We start from the raw sequence: 15,459 nt of genomic DNA on the forward strand, positions 1-15,459 counted from the left end.
GACAAAGGATTGTATTGTAACCCATAAATTTAATTAATTTGTTATAGTTCTCTGTCTGTAATATTTGTACCAACATTGTGAGTTATAAGGATTACATTATAAATCGTAGGCAGAATTACGTATTATCTATTAGAATAGCTTAAATTTGATATCAACAGATTATAATGCATAGTTCATGAAATTAGAATAGTTTTGTTAAATGTATTTAATGAAAATTTTTGTTTTGTCACTTGTCTACAATGTAAATGTATTATTAACATATTTTTTCTACAAATTTACAGCTGGAATTTCACAAGGACTTCATAATCGCAGTCCTTACACCTGTACATTTGAATGCCTGAAGGATTTTTATGAGTCAGATGGTGATGTTTGAAAATTTCCCTCTATTTTATTATGTAATCGCAGTCATTACACTCGTTTTACAGCTGGAATCTCATAAGGACATTACACAAAAAATTGCCCAGAGAAAGATAATGGAGAGAGCATTAAAACATGCCACGGCATGCAAATGAGAAACTGTAAGAAGAGACCAGATCAACAGCACATAAGGAATAGTTATACATATAATACAAATAATAACTTAGTGGTGTATAAACTTTGTTTATATTCTGTAATAAAAAAGTTGGTTTATATGCATCATAGAAAGATTTGATTATATATGTATGTATATATATAAGTACATGTGAAATTTGCTTTTTTAAGCTTATATTTATAATGTGCAATGAATAAAAAAATTCAGTTTAATTTTTTATTTTTTATTCAAAAACTCGAGTTTAAAAATAAGTGCTGTTAAAGTTTATATTTTATTCTCATGAAGTACTTTAGGTCTTATTTGTTCCAGTTTAAAAACATTCCTCAAACCAGTTTTCTGAATAATATGAACCATTGATGTGTATATCTAAATAATTTGGAGATGTTTCTGAAAATTTGTATGTAATCTTAAACAGAAAAATATCTGCCGGTGGCTATGTTACAGAATTTTTTCGTCAGATTTTAGTAAGTGGGTGAGTAAAATGTTTAAAAAATACATACATGTATCAACGATGGAATACTTCTTACAGAAAAATGTTAAAATGTCTTTAAATCTCATGAAAAGAGAATTTTAAAACTACCCTTCACGTATTTATGACGAATCTAATCAACAGATCCAAAATATTGTATTAATTTTTATTCCAGTGGTATTCAAAGAAATCAAATCTCATATTATATATTTTTATAACCAAATAGATAAATGATCAGATTTCCCTTTTCATTTTCTTGTATGTCAATATTTTTTTTGAATAAAAAATATTAGATGGAGTGGAAATGACAAGCAAATGTTTTGGAAATTAGGTACGTATTTGATCTATAGAAATAATTAATGCCACCCTGTAATTTTTTTATTAGCCCAATAAGTACTAAAAATAGCCCAGCTAATGTTCTGAGGACCTCAACAGTAAAGCCTACGTTCTCCTCATTTGATCCACTGATAACCTGACAATAGCCCGGCTGATGTCCTGAGGAGATACACAGTAAAGCCTAGGACGTCTTCGTTTGATCCACTGATAACCTGATAATCTCCTGCAGATAGCCAGGCGGATGTCCTCAGGACGTCACGAGCAAATCCCAGGAGGTTCCATTTGGATATCCCTGGTACATCCTGAGGTGATCATGTACCTATCCGAGGATATCCTATACATCCTGAAAAGTTATCCTCAGTACATCCTACGAATGTCATTGTGCTGTGTGGGGTGCGTACCAAATGATGACTAGCAGAAAACAGTAATATTTAAATTTTATTTCGTTGTGACTCATTTCTGGTATAATAAAAAAAATATCTTATTATGAGTACCCTGTATGAATGAAATCAATGAAACTGCATGGATATACCTTCGGTTAATAAAATTTTGAAAAAATACTTTGAAAATATTTTCCACTATTAATACAGGACACTGCAATGAGTGAAATTTCTCAGTTTGCACTATTTTGTGAACACCCTGTAAAAGCAATAATAATGAAACTTTGTATTCAGGGTTTTAAGGTGTGATCAAATCAAAAATGCTATCCATTTTTTTCTTTAAAAAATGCCTAGCCTAATATGTTTTTTAATTTTTGAGGGTCTTTTCTTAATGCTAGTAGGCCATAGAAAAGATCACAGGTAAAATAATATAATATCAAAAAGTAGGCCTTTTGAGTACTACCATATAAAAAAAGTATTTTAGAAACCGGCCAATGCTATACTAAATACGGAGGTGTACCGACTTTAAGTGAAACACTATATACAGGGTATGTAAATAAATAAGTGCGAAGAAATTCAGGTGGTGATTCCTTGTGAAATAAGGAGCCGGGCATCTTTCATATAAAAAGATCTTATTTGAACATCCCCTGTGAAGTAGGTAGATTTTAATTTATTTTCTGAAACGGGTACCATTTTGTTGACTTTCCCCTGCGGTTGTAAGGGGTACAAAAAGCCACCCCTGAAACAAACAACTGTGAAAATTTTACAAGTTGACATCTTATTTGTGGAAGGGCGAAATGGGCGGTGACTATTAGACGTCTTCATTAGAGCCATCTTTCTCTATCGTACGGATTTCTATGACTTTCTTTATCGCTCTCACGTAACGGCTGATGAACCATGGGGACTTTCCGACACTGTATATCAACGAGAATGTGAAAACGTTTATATGAAAATAATTTCATTCAGATGGAATTCGTACATTGGCGTGCACTTAAGTGGAACTGAAACTTATATGATACTTTCCCTGTCTATAGTATTATAATCCAAAATCGCTAAATTAATTCATTAATACGTATATTCTTTCGTTATGATTGAACTGAATTTAGTAACATAAAGTGATTTGACGTAGTAGTAGGTTGTTTTTTCGTTTACAACCAGTTCCCCCACTCTAACTCAAAAAGTGATCGAAATGTGAATTCCCTTATTGCCCCTCAAGTACATAAATTTTGTTCAATCATTTGAATCAAATCAATTTGCTATAACCTAACTTTTTAAAATTGACATTTTAGTTTTATAGTTTTATTGTTTTTGCCGGTCACTGATATTAAATTTATCAGCAACTTTCCTTAAACTATTCTTATTTTGCCAAACAATGTAGAGTTATATGAACCGCTTTTGATTTACTAATTTACAAATTTAGTAACTCGCACAATGTTAATACGGAACCGCGTCTCATACGGAAATGTTTTTGATAATCTTCCTCAGAATAAGAAGGAACAGTTACTTAATAATAATAATAATAATACATGTCTTTTATTACAATTATTTAGCTCAAGTACACGTACATGTAAGCAAATAGAAAATAATAAGCTTGTAAAGGGGTGCGCCGCGCGCGCCATTATTCCATGGCTACGCGCGCCATTATTCTATGGCTAGAAATTGGCCTCAATGATTTGGGATCGAGGGGGATTATCCCTCTTTATCCTGCCTCATCTCGTGTAGGCCTGGACAGCCTTCGTAGGTGGGCCCCATCCGTCGTCTACCCCGACCGNTTTGAATGCCTGAAGGATTTTTATGAGTCAGATGGTGATGTTTGATATTTTCCCTGTATTTTGTTATGTAATCGCAGTCATTACACTCGTTTTACAGCTGGAATTTCATAAGAACATTACACAACAAATTGACCAGAAAGATAATGGAGAGAGCATTAAAACATGCCACGGCATGCAAATGAGAAACTATAAGAAGAGACCAGATCAACACCACATAAGGAATAGTTATACATATAATACAATAACTTAGTGGTGTATATAACTTAGTTTATATTCTGTAATAAAAAAGTTGGTTTATATATATCATAGAAAGATTTGATTATATATGTATATATATATATATATAAGTACATGTGAAATTTGCTTTTTAAGTTTATATTTATGATGCGCAATGAATACAAAAATTCAGTGTAATTTTTTATTTTTTTATTCAAGAACTCAGTTTAAAAATAAGTGCTGTTAAAATTTATATTTTATTCTCATGAAGTACTTTAGGTCTTATTTGTTCCAGTTTAAAAAAATGCCTCAAACCAGTTTTATGAATAATATGAACCATTGATGTGTATATCTAAATAATTTGGAGATGTTTCTGAAAATTTGTATGTAATCTTAAACAGAAAAATATCTGCCGGTGGCTATGTTACAGAATTTTTTCGTCAGATTTTAGTAAGTGGGTGAGTAAAATGTTTAAAAAATACATACATGTATCAACGATGGAATACTTCTTACAGAAAAATGTTAAAATGTCTTTAAATCTCATGAAAAGAGAATTTTAAAACTACCCTTCACGTATTTATGACGAATCTAATCAACAGATCCAAAATATTGTATTGTTAATTTTTATTTCAGTGGTATTCAAAGAAATCAAATCTCATATTAGATATTTTTATAACCAAATAGATAAATGATCAGATTTCCCTTTTCATTTTTTTGTATGTCAATATTTTTTTGAATAAAAAATATTAGATGGAGTGGAAATGGCAACCAAATGTTTTGGAAATTAGGTACGTATTTGATCTATAGAAATATTTAATACCACCCTGTAATTTTTTTATTAGCCCAATAAGTACTAAAAATAGCCCAGCTAATGTTCTGAGAACATCAACAGTAAAGCCTATGTTGTCCTCATTTGATCCACTGATAACCTGACAATAGCCCGGCTGATGTACTGAGGACATACACAGTAAAGCCTAGGACGTCCTCATTTGATCAACTGATAACCCCATAATCTCCTGCAGATAGCCAGGCGGATGTCCTCAGGACGTCACGAGCAAATCCCAGGAGGTTCCATTTGGATATCCCTGGTACATCCTGAGGTGATCATGTACCTATCCGAGGATATCCTATACATCCTGAAAAGTTATCCTCAGTACATCCTACGAATGTCGTTGTGCTGTGTGGGTACTATCCGTTCTTTCTTTCACTGTCCATGACTTCTTAAGAAGACACTTTCCCTCTGCAACGTCCCTTCGGTCCTCTTCCTTCTAGTCGTCCACTCACTCTCTCCTTGTGGTTCCTGGTCTCATGTCTCGCTATGCTAGTTGGGATTTCTAAACTCGCCTGGTATCTCTCACCCCTTGTCTCCTTTAGTCTTAGCTAAGATAATTCATATAATTTTACTAATATGACCTTTTTTTATAGTTACGCTTTAGTTATCTGAATCTCCTTTCTCTATTTTCTAATACAAATTCTTTTCTCAAGTAAGTTTTCCTTCGGGTTCTCAATAACAGCTTTTCACTTTTCCTTTCGTCTTTTATTTATACTTTAATTTGCTTTTACTTATATAATCTTCTTATATTCTATTTGACAATTCCTCTCTTCTTTTTCTGTCTTATTTATTATTATTATTATTATATTTTTTTCCGTCTCCTAGAGTACCACTGCACTGCACACTTAATTTAAAATACAAAATTTCTTTTTCATTTAACCAATCAGATCACTTTAAATTTTACATTTTCAATTTAACTTTTGCAATATTATTTAATTCCTATTTTGCTATATAGTACCCTTATTTTATAACCACTTTTATAAATTTAGATTAATATTTCATTAAAATTCATAGTTTACTTTTAAATTGTCCTTATGTATCTAATTGTCATCAAATTTCAAATGTGTAACTTACACTGTCATTCTTTGAAATTAATCTCTTTTCATCCCAATACTGAAATTTAAACTTTTGAACTTTTGATTCATCTCAATATATATATATATATCAAAAATAGCACCGGTCCTAAAACAGATCCCTGGGGAATACCAGAAGTTATAGGAGCAATATCTGAAAATACAGTATTAAATAAAACTGTCGGCGGTTAGAGAGGCAGGTATTAAAATAATTTAAATAACTCATCAAAACCATAGTAACGCAATTTAGCACATAACAGGGAATGACAGAGAGTATGGAATAATTTTGCTTTCAGCTACATAATTATATAATTGAGATTGGATAACTTTTTCCAATACCTTCGATAAATTATACTAATTAGGGAATTATAGTAATTGGTCTTCGATCAGAAAATTTTCTGGATCATTCTTCTTCGCAAGAGGTCTAATGATGGAAATTTTCCAAATATCAGGAAAATAGCCAGTTTCAAGGCAACAATTTATTATATGCGTCACATGTTTGAATATGGTAGGTAAACATAATTGCAACATAACAACATTTATATTAGCACTGCCATAGGCATTTGACTTCAGTAGACTGATTAGGTAACTAATCTCTTCTATCGTTGCCAATGAATATTTGAATGTCATACCGTCACCAAACCTATTGCAACTGTACCATTTTGTATTATTTTGGCAATTATCTCTAGGGCTAAATACTGTACAAAAATATTTATTTACCTCATTAGGTTTCTGAAAATGAGCAGGAATATGTACATTATGGCTATGTTTCAGATTTAAGTTCTTTACTGAATTCCAAAAATCTATATATGAATTTTATTCATGAAAATTTAAATATGCAGTTTTCTCACGCATTCGCTGTATAATTACGTAGCTCCTTATGACAGTTCCAGCTGGAAACTATTTTTTTTATAGTTTTGGAGAACCTTATTTCGCTCCTTTATTAAGCATTTAATGTGCAACCTTATTACTCTAGTTTTTTTTTAGTTACAAATAATTTTGCTAACGGTTGCTCCAATGTCGGAGACTGGTCGTGAGTTCATTGAGATTTTCTTTTTTTTATTTGTTCAGAGTATAGTAGGCATGGGCGCCAGTAAAATAAAATTGACAAGGGTTGGGGATTACAAAACAACACAAATAATAGATAACACAATGCAATATAAATTTCTATTATAATTTATTTACGCCAAATGTAAAAAGTATAAATTTTCAATACTAATATAAGTGAATTCAGCAAAAAATGATTGATAATTAGGTACTCGAGACACAGCTGTCTTCCAAGTAGATAAAGCTTAAAAAATAATACATGAGTGGCAATTGAAAAATAAGTACCTACTTAATAGTAATAATTAATATTATTTAAAAATATATGCTGCATACAAGCTTTTAACAAGACGTTTCAAATTCCAGGGATTTATATTAAGGTGACCATAATTATGTGTGGCCGAGAAATAGTCAAATTTCTGGCGTTTTTAGGTACTGAAATCTTGAAAAGTAAAACGTGTAGAACAATAGTAAGCACAAAAATAAAATTCTTGATGTTCTGTTTATTCATTGTTATTATTTAAATTTACTCAAATAAAATAATAACTTAAATAAAAGCGTTTGTAAAACATTGGTTTGCTGTTATCCTAATCCCACATTTTAAGAATTATTTTTACGTAATTATAAATATAAGTAAACAATTTTATATTTCAGTACCTAAAACCTTGATGGTTTGATCGTTTTTTGCACCTGTTTATTCGTTCTACTGCGGCGTCTTTGAAAATACTCAGATGGCATGATATGACGTTCCTATTATTTGATAAGCTTTAGATTATTCAGTTATTAAATATTTGAGATCATTTGTCTTTGTGGAAAACATTATTTAAAGAATACGGCGCCCTTAATATGTAACAAATCATCTACTGGCAACATGGAACCTTAAGTACCTCTTGGGTGTAAGGTGACCCTTTTCCTTAGTAGAGTCTGTTTTTTTTTCTATTGTTCAGCCAAACCAATCCACTGTGCAATAGTAAACAGCATAAATCCGAGACTCCCAAGTTGGAGTTTTACCAATATAGTTTTACCAAAATATGTTCGTTGTTGTGAAAAATCGTAAAAAAAGAAAAAAGGCCTAACATAAATGCATTCTGTAGTACCTGGTATAAAAGAACATATGGTAACACATAAGAAATGAATAGAATTGAAATTATTCTAGTAGATTAACATTAGTATTAAATAACCTTTTTATTTAAGTTTATTTTACAATAAAATATAAATTTATTAAAACGATATATAAAAATCTTAAATATTTGTTAATTTAAATGGGTTTAATTACCTTAGTTGTTATTTGGCCTTCTTATTGTAAAAGATATTATTCTGCATTAATTATTGTCTTTAATATATTCCTTATAGGTAGCTTATGGCGGTTTTCCACTAAACGGACAGTTGAGTTTATGTTCTGTTTGTGTTTTTTTAGAACAAAACAAAAACAAAACTGAAACAAACCCAAAACTCTTGTTTCCATCAAGCGGGCTACATTTTGTTCGAATTTTGTTTTTGTTTTCAGTCCTTTTCCACTGGTTGTCGCGAGGAAGTCAGAACACATTTTTCCAATAACCAGCTAACATGTTTAGAGAAGATTTTTTTTATTCTTTGTTATGGCTGGTTTATACTGAAGTCCTTGGAAAAAAGTGTGTCTACAGAGTGTCCCACCTTAAATTCCATCGATGGATATCTGGGAAGTCGATACTAACTTTCTTATTTTAAATGGAACCCACTGTATATTATTGCATTTTTGGAAACAGCATCCATTTTTAAGTTGAAAACATATAGCACACTCCATACTTAGGTTTGACCGTTTCCGAGATATTTCGATTTATAAACAAAAATTTACAGATGCAGACTGTCAGCAAAATTTAGTTTTCCCGGTTTATTTTTTTGTGCTAATTGGACATTTTGTAGAGAAAGACCTACTTTATCGAATTTGACATGAAAATTTTCCAGTTTTTATACAGGGTGGTCAAATTTTTTATCGAATATGAAGTTCAGAATATGTGGAAAACTCGAAATTTTTAAATGGAAACCCCTAATTTTTTTGCAATAATATACAAGGGGTTCCATTTAAAATAAGAAAGTTAGTATTAACTTCCGGTATAACCGGAAATACGATCACCTTTTAGCTTGGTAGGCTCCACAGTCCGTATCACGCCATCACAATTTCAAAAAAATCCTTCGTGCGGTTTCCCAGATATCCATCGATGGAATTCGTGGTATATGTACGGTTAAAGTGTTTACTTGGTAAGTTTGTATCCTAGCCAAGTAAACACTTTAACCGTACACATATATATTTTTTAATAGCTATAATTCATTAATGATTAAAATATTGTTTTTGGGAAGAAGAAAACGCCAACATAGATTTTGGGTTGGATCACTTAAATAGAAAACACAACACGAACGTTTCCACTAAATAGACTTGAGTTTCAAAACACCTTTTGATGTGACCGCTTTCGAGCGGAACCCGAAAAACAAAACTCCAACTGTCGCAAAACACGCCAGTCCTCAAAAAGTTTGCGAAAAGTTACAGTTTTGATTTATTCGACACAAGTTTGTGTTTTGTTTTTGTTTTGTCCGTTTAGGCGGTTTTCCACTAAACGGACAGTTGAGTTTATGTTCTGTTTGTGTTTTCTAGAACCTGAAAAACAAATACAAAACTGAAACAAATCCAAAACTCTTGTTTCCATCAAGCTGGCTACATTATGTTCGAGTTTTGTTTTTGTTTTCGGTCCTTTTCCACTGGTTGTCGCAAGGAAGTCAGAACACATTTTTCCAATAACCAACCAACATGTTTAGAGAAGATTTTTTATTCTTAGCTATGGCTGGTTTATACTGAAGTCCTTGGAAAAAAAGTAAATGTATAGTATATGTACGGTTAAAGTGTTTACTTGGTTAGTTAGTTTGTTTGTATACTAGCCAAGTAAACACCTTAACCGTACACATATATATTTTTTAATAGCTATAATTCATTAATGATTAAAATATTGTTTTTGGGAAGAAGAAAACGCTAGCATAGATATTGGGTTGGATCACTTAAATAGAAAACACAACACGACCGTTTCCACTAAACAGACATGAGTTTCAAAACACGTCGAAACCTTTTGATGTGACCGCTTTCGAGCGGGACCCGAAAATCAAAATTACCAACTGTCGCAAAACACGCCAGTCTTCAAAAAGTTTGCGAAAAGTTACAGTTTTGTTTTATTCGACATGAGTTTGTGTTTTGTTTTTGTTTTGTCCGTTTAGTGGAAAACCGCCATTAGGTTGCATCTCGGGTAGCATAAAAACATTTCCAAAGTTTTTAATAAATAACACAGCGTCGGCCTTTATTTTCGTTGAATAAATTAACTTTAATTTACAAAAAAAAAACGCGAAGATAGAACTTTTTCGTATAAGACTTTTCTATTACAAGTAGATATAATCAAGAAGCTGTAGTTTAATTTTTATAGATTATACACGCCACACCCTGTACATTTGCACTTTTGTTTGATTGATCAGATATTTGTTATGTACAATTTCTTCAATTAATTTTTTATCCACCTCGGTGATCGTTCTTAGCACAAATCCATAGAATAGAAATATGACTCGTCTGTGACCGGTTCTTGGATGGAAACTCAGGGTTTATTCCCTAGATTAGAGAAGTATAAGTATAGAAGTATATAGAGTTTATTCATAATATTATAGATTATGGCAAAAGAAGTGTGCTACCAGGACCGCGCCAAATTGTAGCGTGAGCACAAATAATATAATTGTTCGTACCGTCAGTAGAGCGTTAGCGTTACATGATTTTATTAAAAGTATGAGCATAAATGTCGATTACTTACCTACTTTGTCATTTTACAATATTTGTATAAAGTAAAGCAAAATATTAAAAAGTATGATTGTCTATTTTGATATGAAAAAAGAGCACGGCCATCTCAGCAATATTGTTAAGTATTTCTCTAGTTACGAAATTAAATCCGTTATTCTAGGTGCATGGGATGAAGATGGTAAAGGTGAAAATATTTGGGATCGCTTTACGCACTCTCACCCTGAATTTATTGCTAATAATGACAATGGTGATGTAGCTTGTGATTCTTGTCACAAGTACAAAGAAGACGAGGCTATGATGAAAGAATTATGCGTTGATTTTTATCGATTCACTATCCTGGTCAAGAATACTTCCTACAGGTATTTTTATGCTTTAGTAATTAAATTTCTTTCAATTCATCATCTTATATCTATAAAAAAAACTAAAAACATTTTTAATTTGCACAATTTAGAAACCGATGAATCTATCTCTAATAGTCAAGGAGATATATGGTTGTAAAAGTATGCTATAGAGATAATACTGGACAAAAAGTTATCATCTAAATTCGCATTTTGCTAATAGCACATTCTTTTAATTTCTTGGTTATATCAGTAGATATGATAGGCGGGTTCTGGACCGGATGTGACGTCACAAGATGGCGGCAGTCTGCGAAGGGATAAGATGACTGCGGTCTGCAGCGGATGTGACGTCACAAGATGGCGGCGGTCTGCGTGGAAGGTGATTGGTCGTTAGGGATAAGATGGCGGCGGTCTGCAGCGGATGTGACGTCACAAGATGGCGGCGGTCTGCGTGGAAGGTGATTGGTCGATAGAGATAAGATGGTTGCGGTCTGCGTGGAGGAAAGCGGGTCGCTGAACGTTAGGAACAAGATGGCGGCGGTCTGCGTGGAAGGTGATTAGTCGTTAGGGATAAGATGGCTGCGGTCTGCGTGGAGGAAGGCGGGTCGCTGAAGAGGAGGGCGGGTCGCTGAAGAGTTGGTCAATGACCAGAGGGTTAGTTCGGAATTCTGCCGCCAGGATTTTATAGATGTCGCTGTTGGGAGGAGGCGGGTCTGCATGGCGGCGTGCGGCGTGCGGGGTGTGGCACGTAGCGGCAGGTCGCTAACAACAACAAGATGGCTGCCGTCTGCGCGGAAGGCCCCAAAATTAATGCTAATGACTTCCAGGTCAAACGAGGTCATTCAATGAAAAAGACCAATATTTGTGCTGCATATTTGTGTAGAAAATATTTAAAACTCATGTTGGATTTTACTACCGAAATTCCCCAGCGTAATTACAAATAATTAACGTTATCAAAAACACATTAGTGAATAGTAATTAAAAACCAATATTTGTGCTACATATTTCTATAGAAAATATATATTTAAAGTTTATCGTTCGAGGGTCACACGGTGTCAACGCGTGACAGAAAGGTCCCAAGCAAAATCTGAACCTCTTGTCGAGCTCGCCCGACGACTTATAATTTCTCCACATAAGTACAGGTAATTAGTGTTATCAAAAATACATTAGTGGAATATTAAATACAAAGCCGTTTGGTGGCTAATTGTTCGAGAACACATCGCATTTAATGTGTCACGGAATATCCCCATAATGACCCAGTCGCATTAGTGCATCACGGAACCGCATTTTGGATATAAAAAGACGCGAGCTTTCGATTTAGAATTATACTACCTACACACATCAGAAATTGGTATTAGTGCAGTGTTGCTACGATCTGAAATATTAAGTAAGTAATAATTTAAATTATTTTCTAAATCCTTCCGTTGTTTATTCAAGTAATTGTATCTAGTGCTCCTAACAAGTAAGTTATAAGTTTTTGAAATGGTTTTTTGCATTTTACAAGCTTTTATATTGTTATAATCTTAATGCAATTAAATAGTTAACCAAACATTCTTTACATTTAACAAGCTTTTAGTTATACAAGTTATAAACTCTGAAAGTATTGGTGGAAATAATTTAATTATTATATTTAAGATCGCTGGCTACGTCACTTCATACTATTACTCTCAAACATCGCATAATAAATATTTAATATAGTCAGGTAATTCAATATTTCTGCTGTGATAAATAAAATGTTTATAAAAATATTTTTTTATAAATGTTTTAGGTGAACCTCTATCCCATTTAACGATGTCCGTACAAGAGTGGGAACATTTGAAAATTGATGGATTGTTATGGGAGCTGAATTCTACAGCATGGACCGAACTCGAAAATGTCAATTATTGTCTTGAGGAGGAAGATAAGGCATACCATATGAATAATGTCGACAAGTGTTCTTTGGGTGTCAATTTATGCCAGAGATACATATATGGAATATTAAACATTGAGGAATTCTGCAATGCGATGATTGATGCGGGTTTAAAAGGTTTTCTCAACAAAATAAGCAGTCATTTACCTGAAGATATTTTAAATATGTTTGGATTAAATGAGACGAGTGACTATGAGAGTGACGGAGAAGTTAGATAACCGAAAATACAATATTTGTAAATTTAAACAATTTCCACCTATACCCATGTACTTTAATTTTATTTTTATGTTATAAATTGTCTTTTAATATATGTATGCATAATATAAATATATAATTATTATTATTTGTGGATTTTATTTATTTTTTGGATAGGATAAAACAAATAAAACAGAAATTATATAGACATTATTTTATTTTTTCCAATTAAATTACAAAATTAGCAGCTACCTAATTATAATGAATTATATAATATTTATCAACTAAAAATCATAACAGTGCTACTTAAGAAATGGAAAACCATTGTGTACAGAGCCATCTAATATATTGTATGTGAGGTAAGCATCGTGAAGAATTAATGCGTAAGCCTTAGTATTGGCTGGAAATTTATTTTTTCGAGTTTCAAATTCCAGTTTGATGTCCACCGTAGAAGATTTTAAAGTATCGGCTTGATGGGAGCAGTCAATAATAAACAGTGGGTTCTCCAGGAATTCTCCAAGGTCCATCATGGGTTCACTCATATCTTTACCATAGTAGCTTCTTTGGAAATTCTCATATGCATAGTAGGCAGAAGAATAGATTTTTTTGGAGAAATCTAAATTCCAACGCTCATATGGGAATACCTCCGAATTCAGATAAAGTCTAATGTTGCTAATATCAGCATGAATAAATTTTGTGGCATCCATACTTCTATTATCACTGCTATCAGTATTTTGAAAACCGATAATAATATAGCGAGGTCTTTCCAGACTAGTGCTAGTCTTTATAGCCCAAATGTCCGAAGATGTTTCTCGTAAAGCGGGCAACTCGTGGAGGTCCCACATGCGGTAGGCCACTTTAACACTCGTCTTACAATTACCCTTACTCAGACACGACAACAGTTTTGGTTTTTGTCTGTCATCGGGAACAATATGTCTTATTTTCCACTCAATTTTACTTATTTCAATTTTAGCATCAACTTCACCTATATAGGAGTTATTGTAGGTACGGGCCATAATGAATATTAATTCTTGCTTAACATTAAAAATACCCTTCGTGTAATCTTCAGCGAAGCCCATAAGATACTTTAAGGGGAGCCTACCACTGAAAGTCCCACTGGCACCATCGAGAATATCTTGTTTGGTGGTGGTTAGACCCCATCCACAGGTTAACAGACTTCGTTTTTGTGTCTCACCAAATGATGTCATAATTTTTAGTGTGGTAGTAATACCAGGTTTTCGAACTATAGCCACTTGTTCACCACCCATCTCATAACGAATTTCCTCGAAGAGGAAAGCCAACGCATTATTGGAAAGCTTTTGTAGGGTCATTCGATGTAAATTTTCCTTCAATATAGATGTAACTATCTGCGATATCAAGTATAAGATCTTGAAAATGAACACCAATTCGTATTTCATCAGAATTTTTATAATTGGGAGATCCAAACGGTTTATATGTATATTCATGTAAACTAACGAGTGAATTATCTAGGACGGGTTCTTCAAAAACTTGTAACTTTTCACTTGTTGTAGAGACAGCCATATTTCAATATTACTTAACGAGAGTTAATCCAATTGATTCGAGGAAGAGGCGATCTTTACGCGGTAATATGGGACGTGTTGATGGTCTAACTGCTGTCGAATGAGTTGTTTTCTATCGACTACGTTTATTTTATCCTGCTGCCATCCATAGCACCCATCACGATCAAGATCCCGCCGACGTATTTGTGTATTATAGTGGAAACCCATTCTGTGGATATATACAAATATTATTCAGGCTAATTGTTTTAGCTCATGCTTCACAATTATTTTTTCTCCGTGAAAATCAATCAAATCACCATTGTCATCTAAAATACTCAAAGCAATGTTGTCGATAAACTGACGTCCCTCCGGTCGAACAGGCATATAAATAATATTTTGCAGCTCCTTGGTAAGTTTGTGACCGGGTTCCACATCAACATCAAATTCAAATAGTGTATGCGATGGCTGACTGTTTAAATATGCATCGGATGTGATGTTACAATCTATACGCACAATCCTCACTTTCATAATGTTAACAGGTAAAGTAGATTCATGAGTTTTATTGGCCTGAAATCGTCCTCGTTCAAAACCCAACAGATTTCCCACAGAATTGGGAGATGTAAAATCAATTTCGTATTTGGAATGCACTTCACATTTCAACGTGTTGTTGTTAGCCCGTAAAGAGAATAGCGTCTCATCACTATCCAACTGCTTGTTGTTAATATTTATAGCAGTCACTATTGCATTATTAATTTCTTCTATTTCATATGCCCCAGGGGGTATTTTTATAATTTCAGGTGTGGTTTTATTCTTCTTTCTGTATGCAAAGATATTGTTACCTTTATCAATGTTGTGAATCGAGTTATAGGAATAGAAGCCGAGTAAGCCCAAACCATAACGTTGACTTCCATCCAGTTCAATGGGTGGGTAGAAGTGTGTATCGAGTACACTGGATTGCCCAAACAAGGTGAATGTACGAGACATGACTGAATAACACCACCGAAATCAGTTAATTATGAATGATTGCGGCAAAAGAAA

The 15,459-nt window shown here is 33.1% G+C and overlaps 1 protein-coding gene across 1 annotated transcript; it reads right to left on the reverse strand.

The window, feature by feature from the left end:
- Positions 1–13,203: 13,203 nt before the first annotated feature.
- LOC111691875 lies at positions 13,204–14,232 on the reverse strand. Its single transcript, XM_023455326.1, has one exon. It carries the CDS (start codon positions 14,230–14,232, stop codon positions 13,204–13,206), a length of 1,029 nt encoding a protein of 342 aa, XP_023311094.1.
- Positions 14,233–15,459: the final 1,227 nt, after the last annotated feature.

Source organism: Anoplophora glabripennis, unplaced genomic scaffold (assembly GCF_000390285.2).
Source record: "Anoplophora glabripennis isolate ALB-LARVAE unplaced genomic scaffold, Agla_2.0 scaffold510, whole genome shotgun sequence".
NCBI classification, from domain to species: domain Eukaryota; kingdom Metazoa; phylum Arthropoda; class Insecta; order Coleoptera; family Cerambycidae; genus Anoplophora; species Anoplophora glabripennis.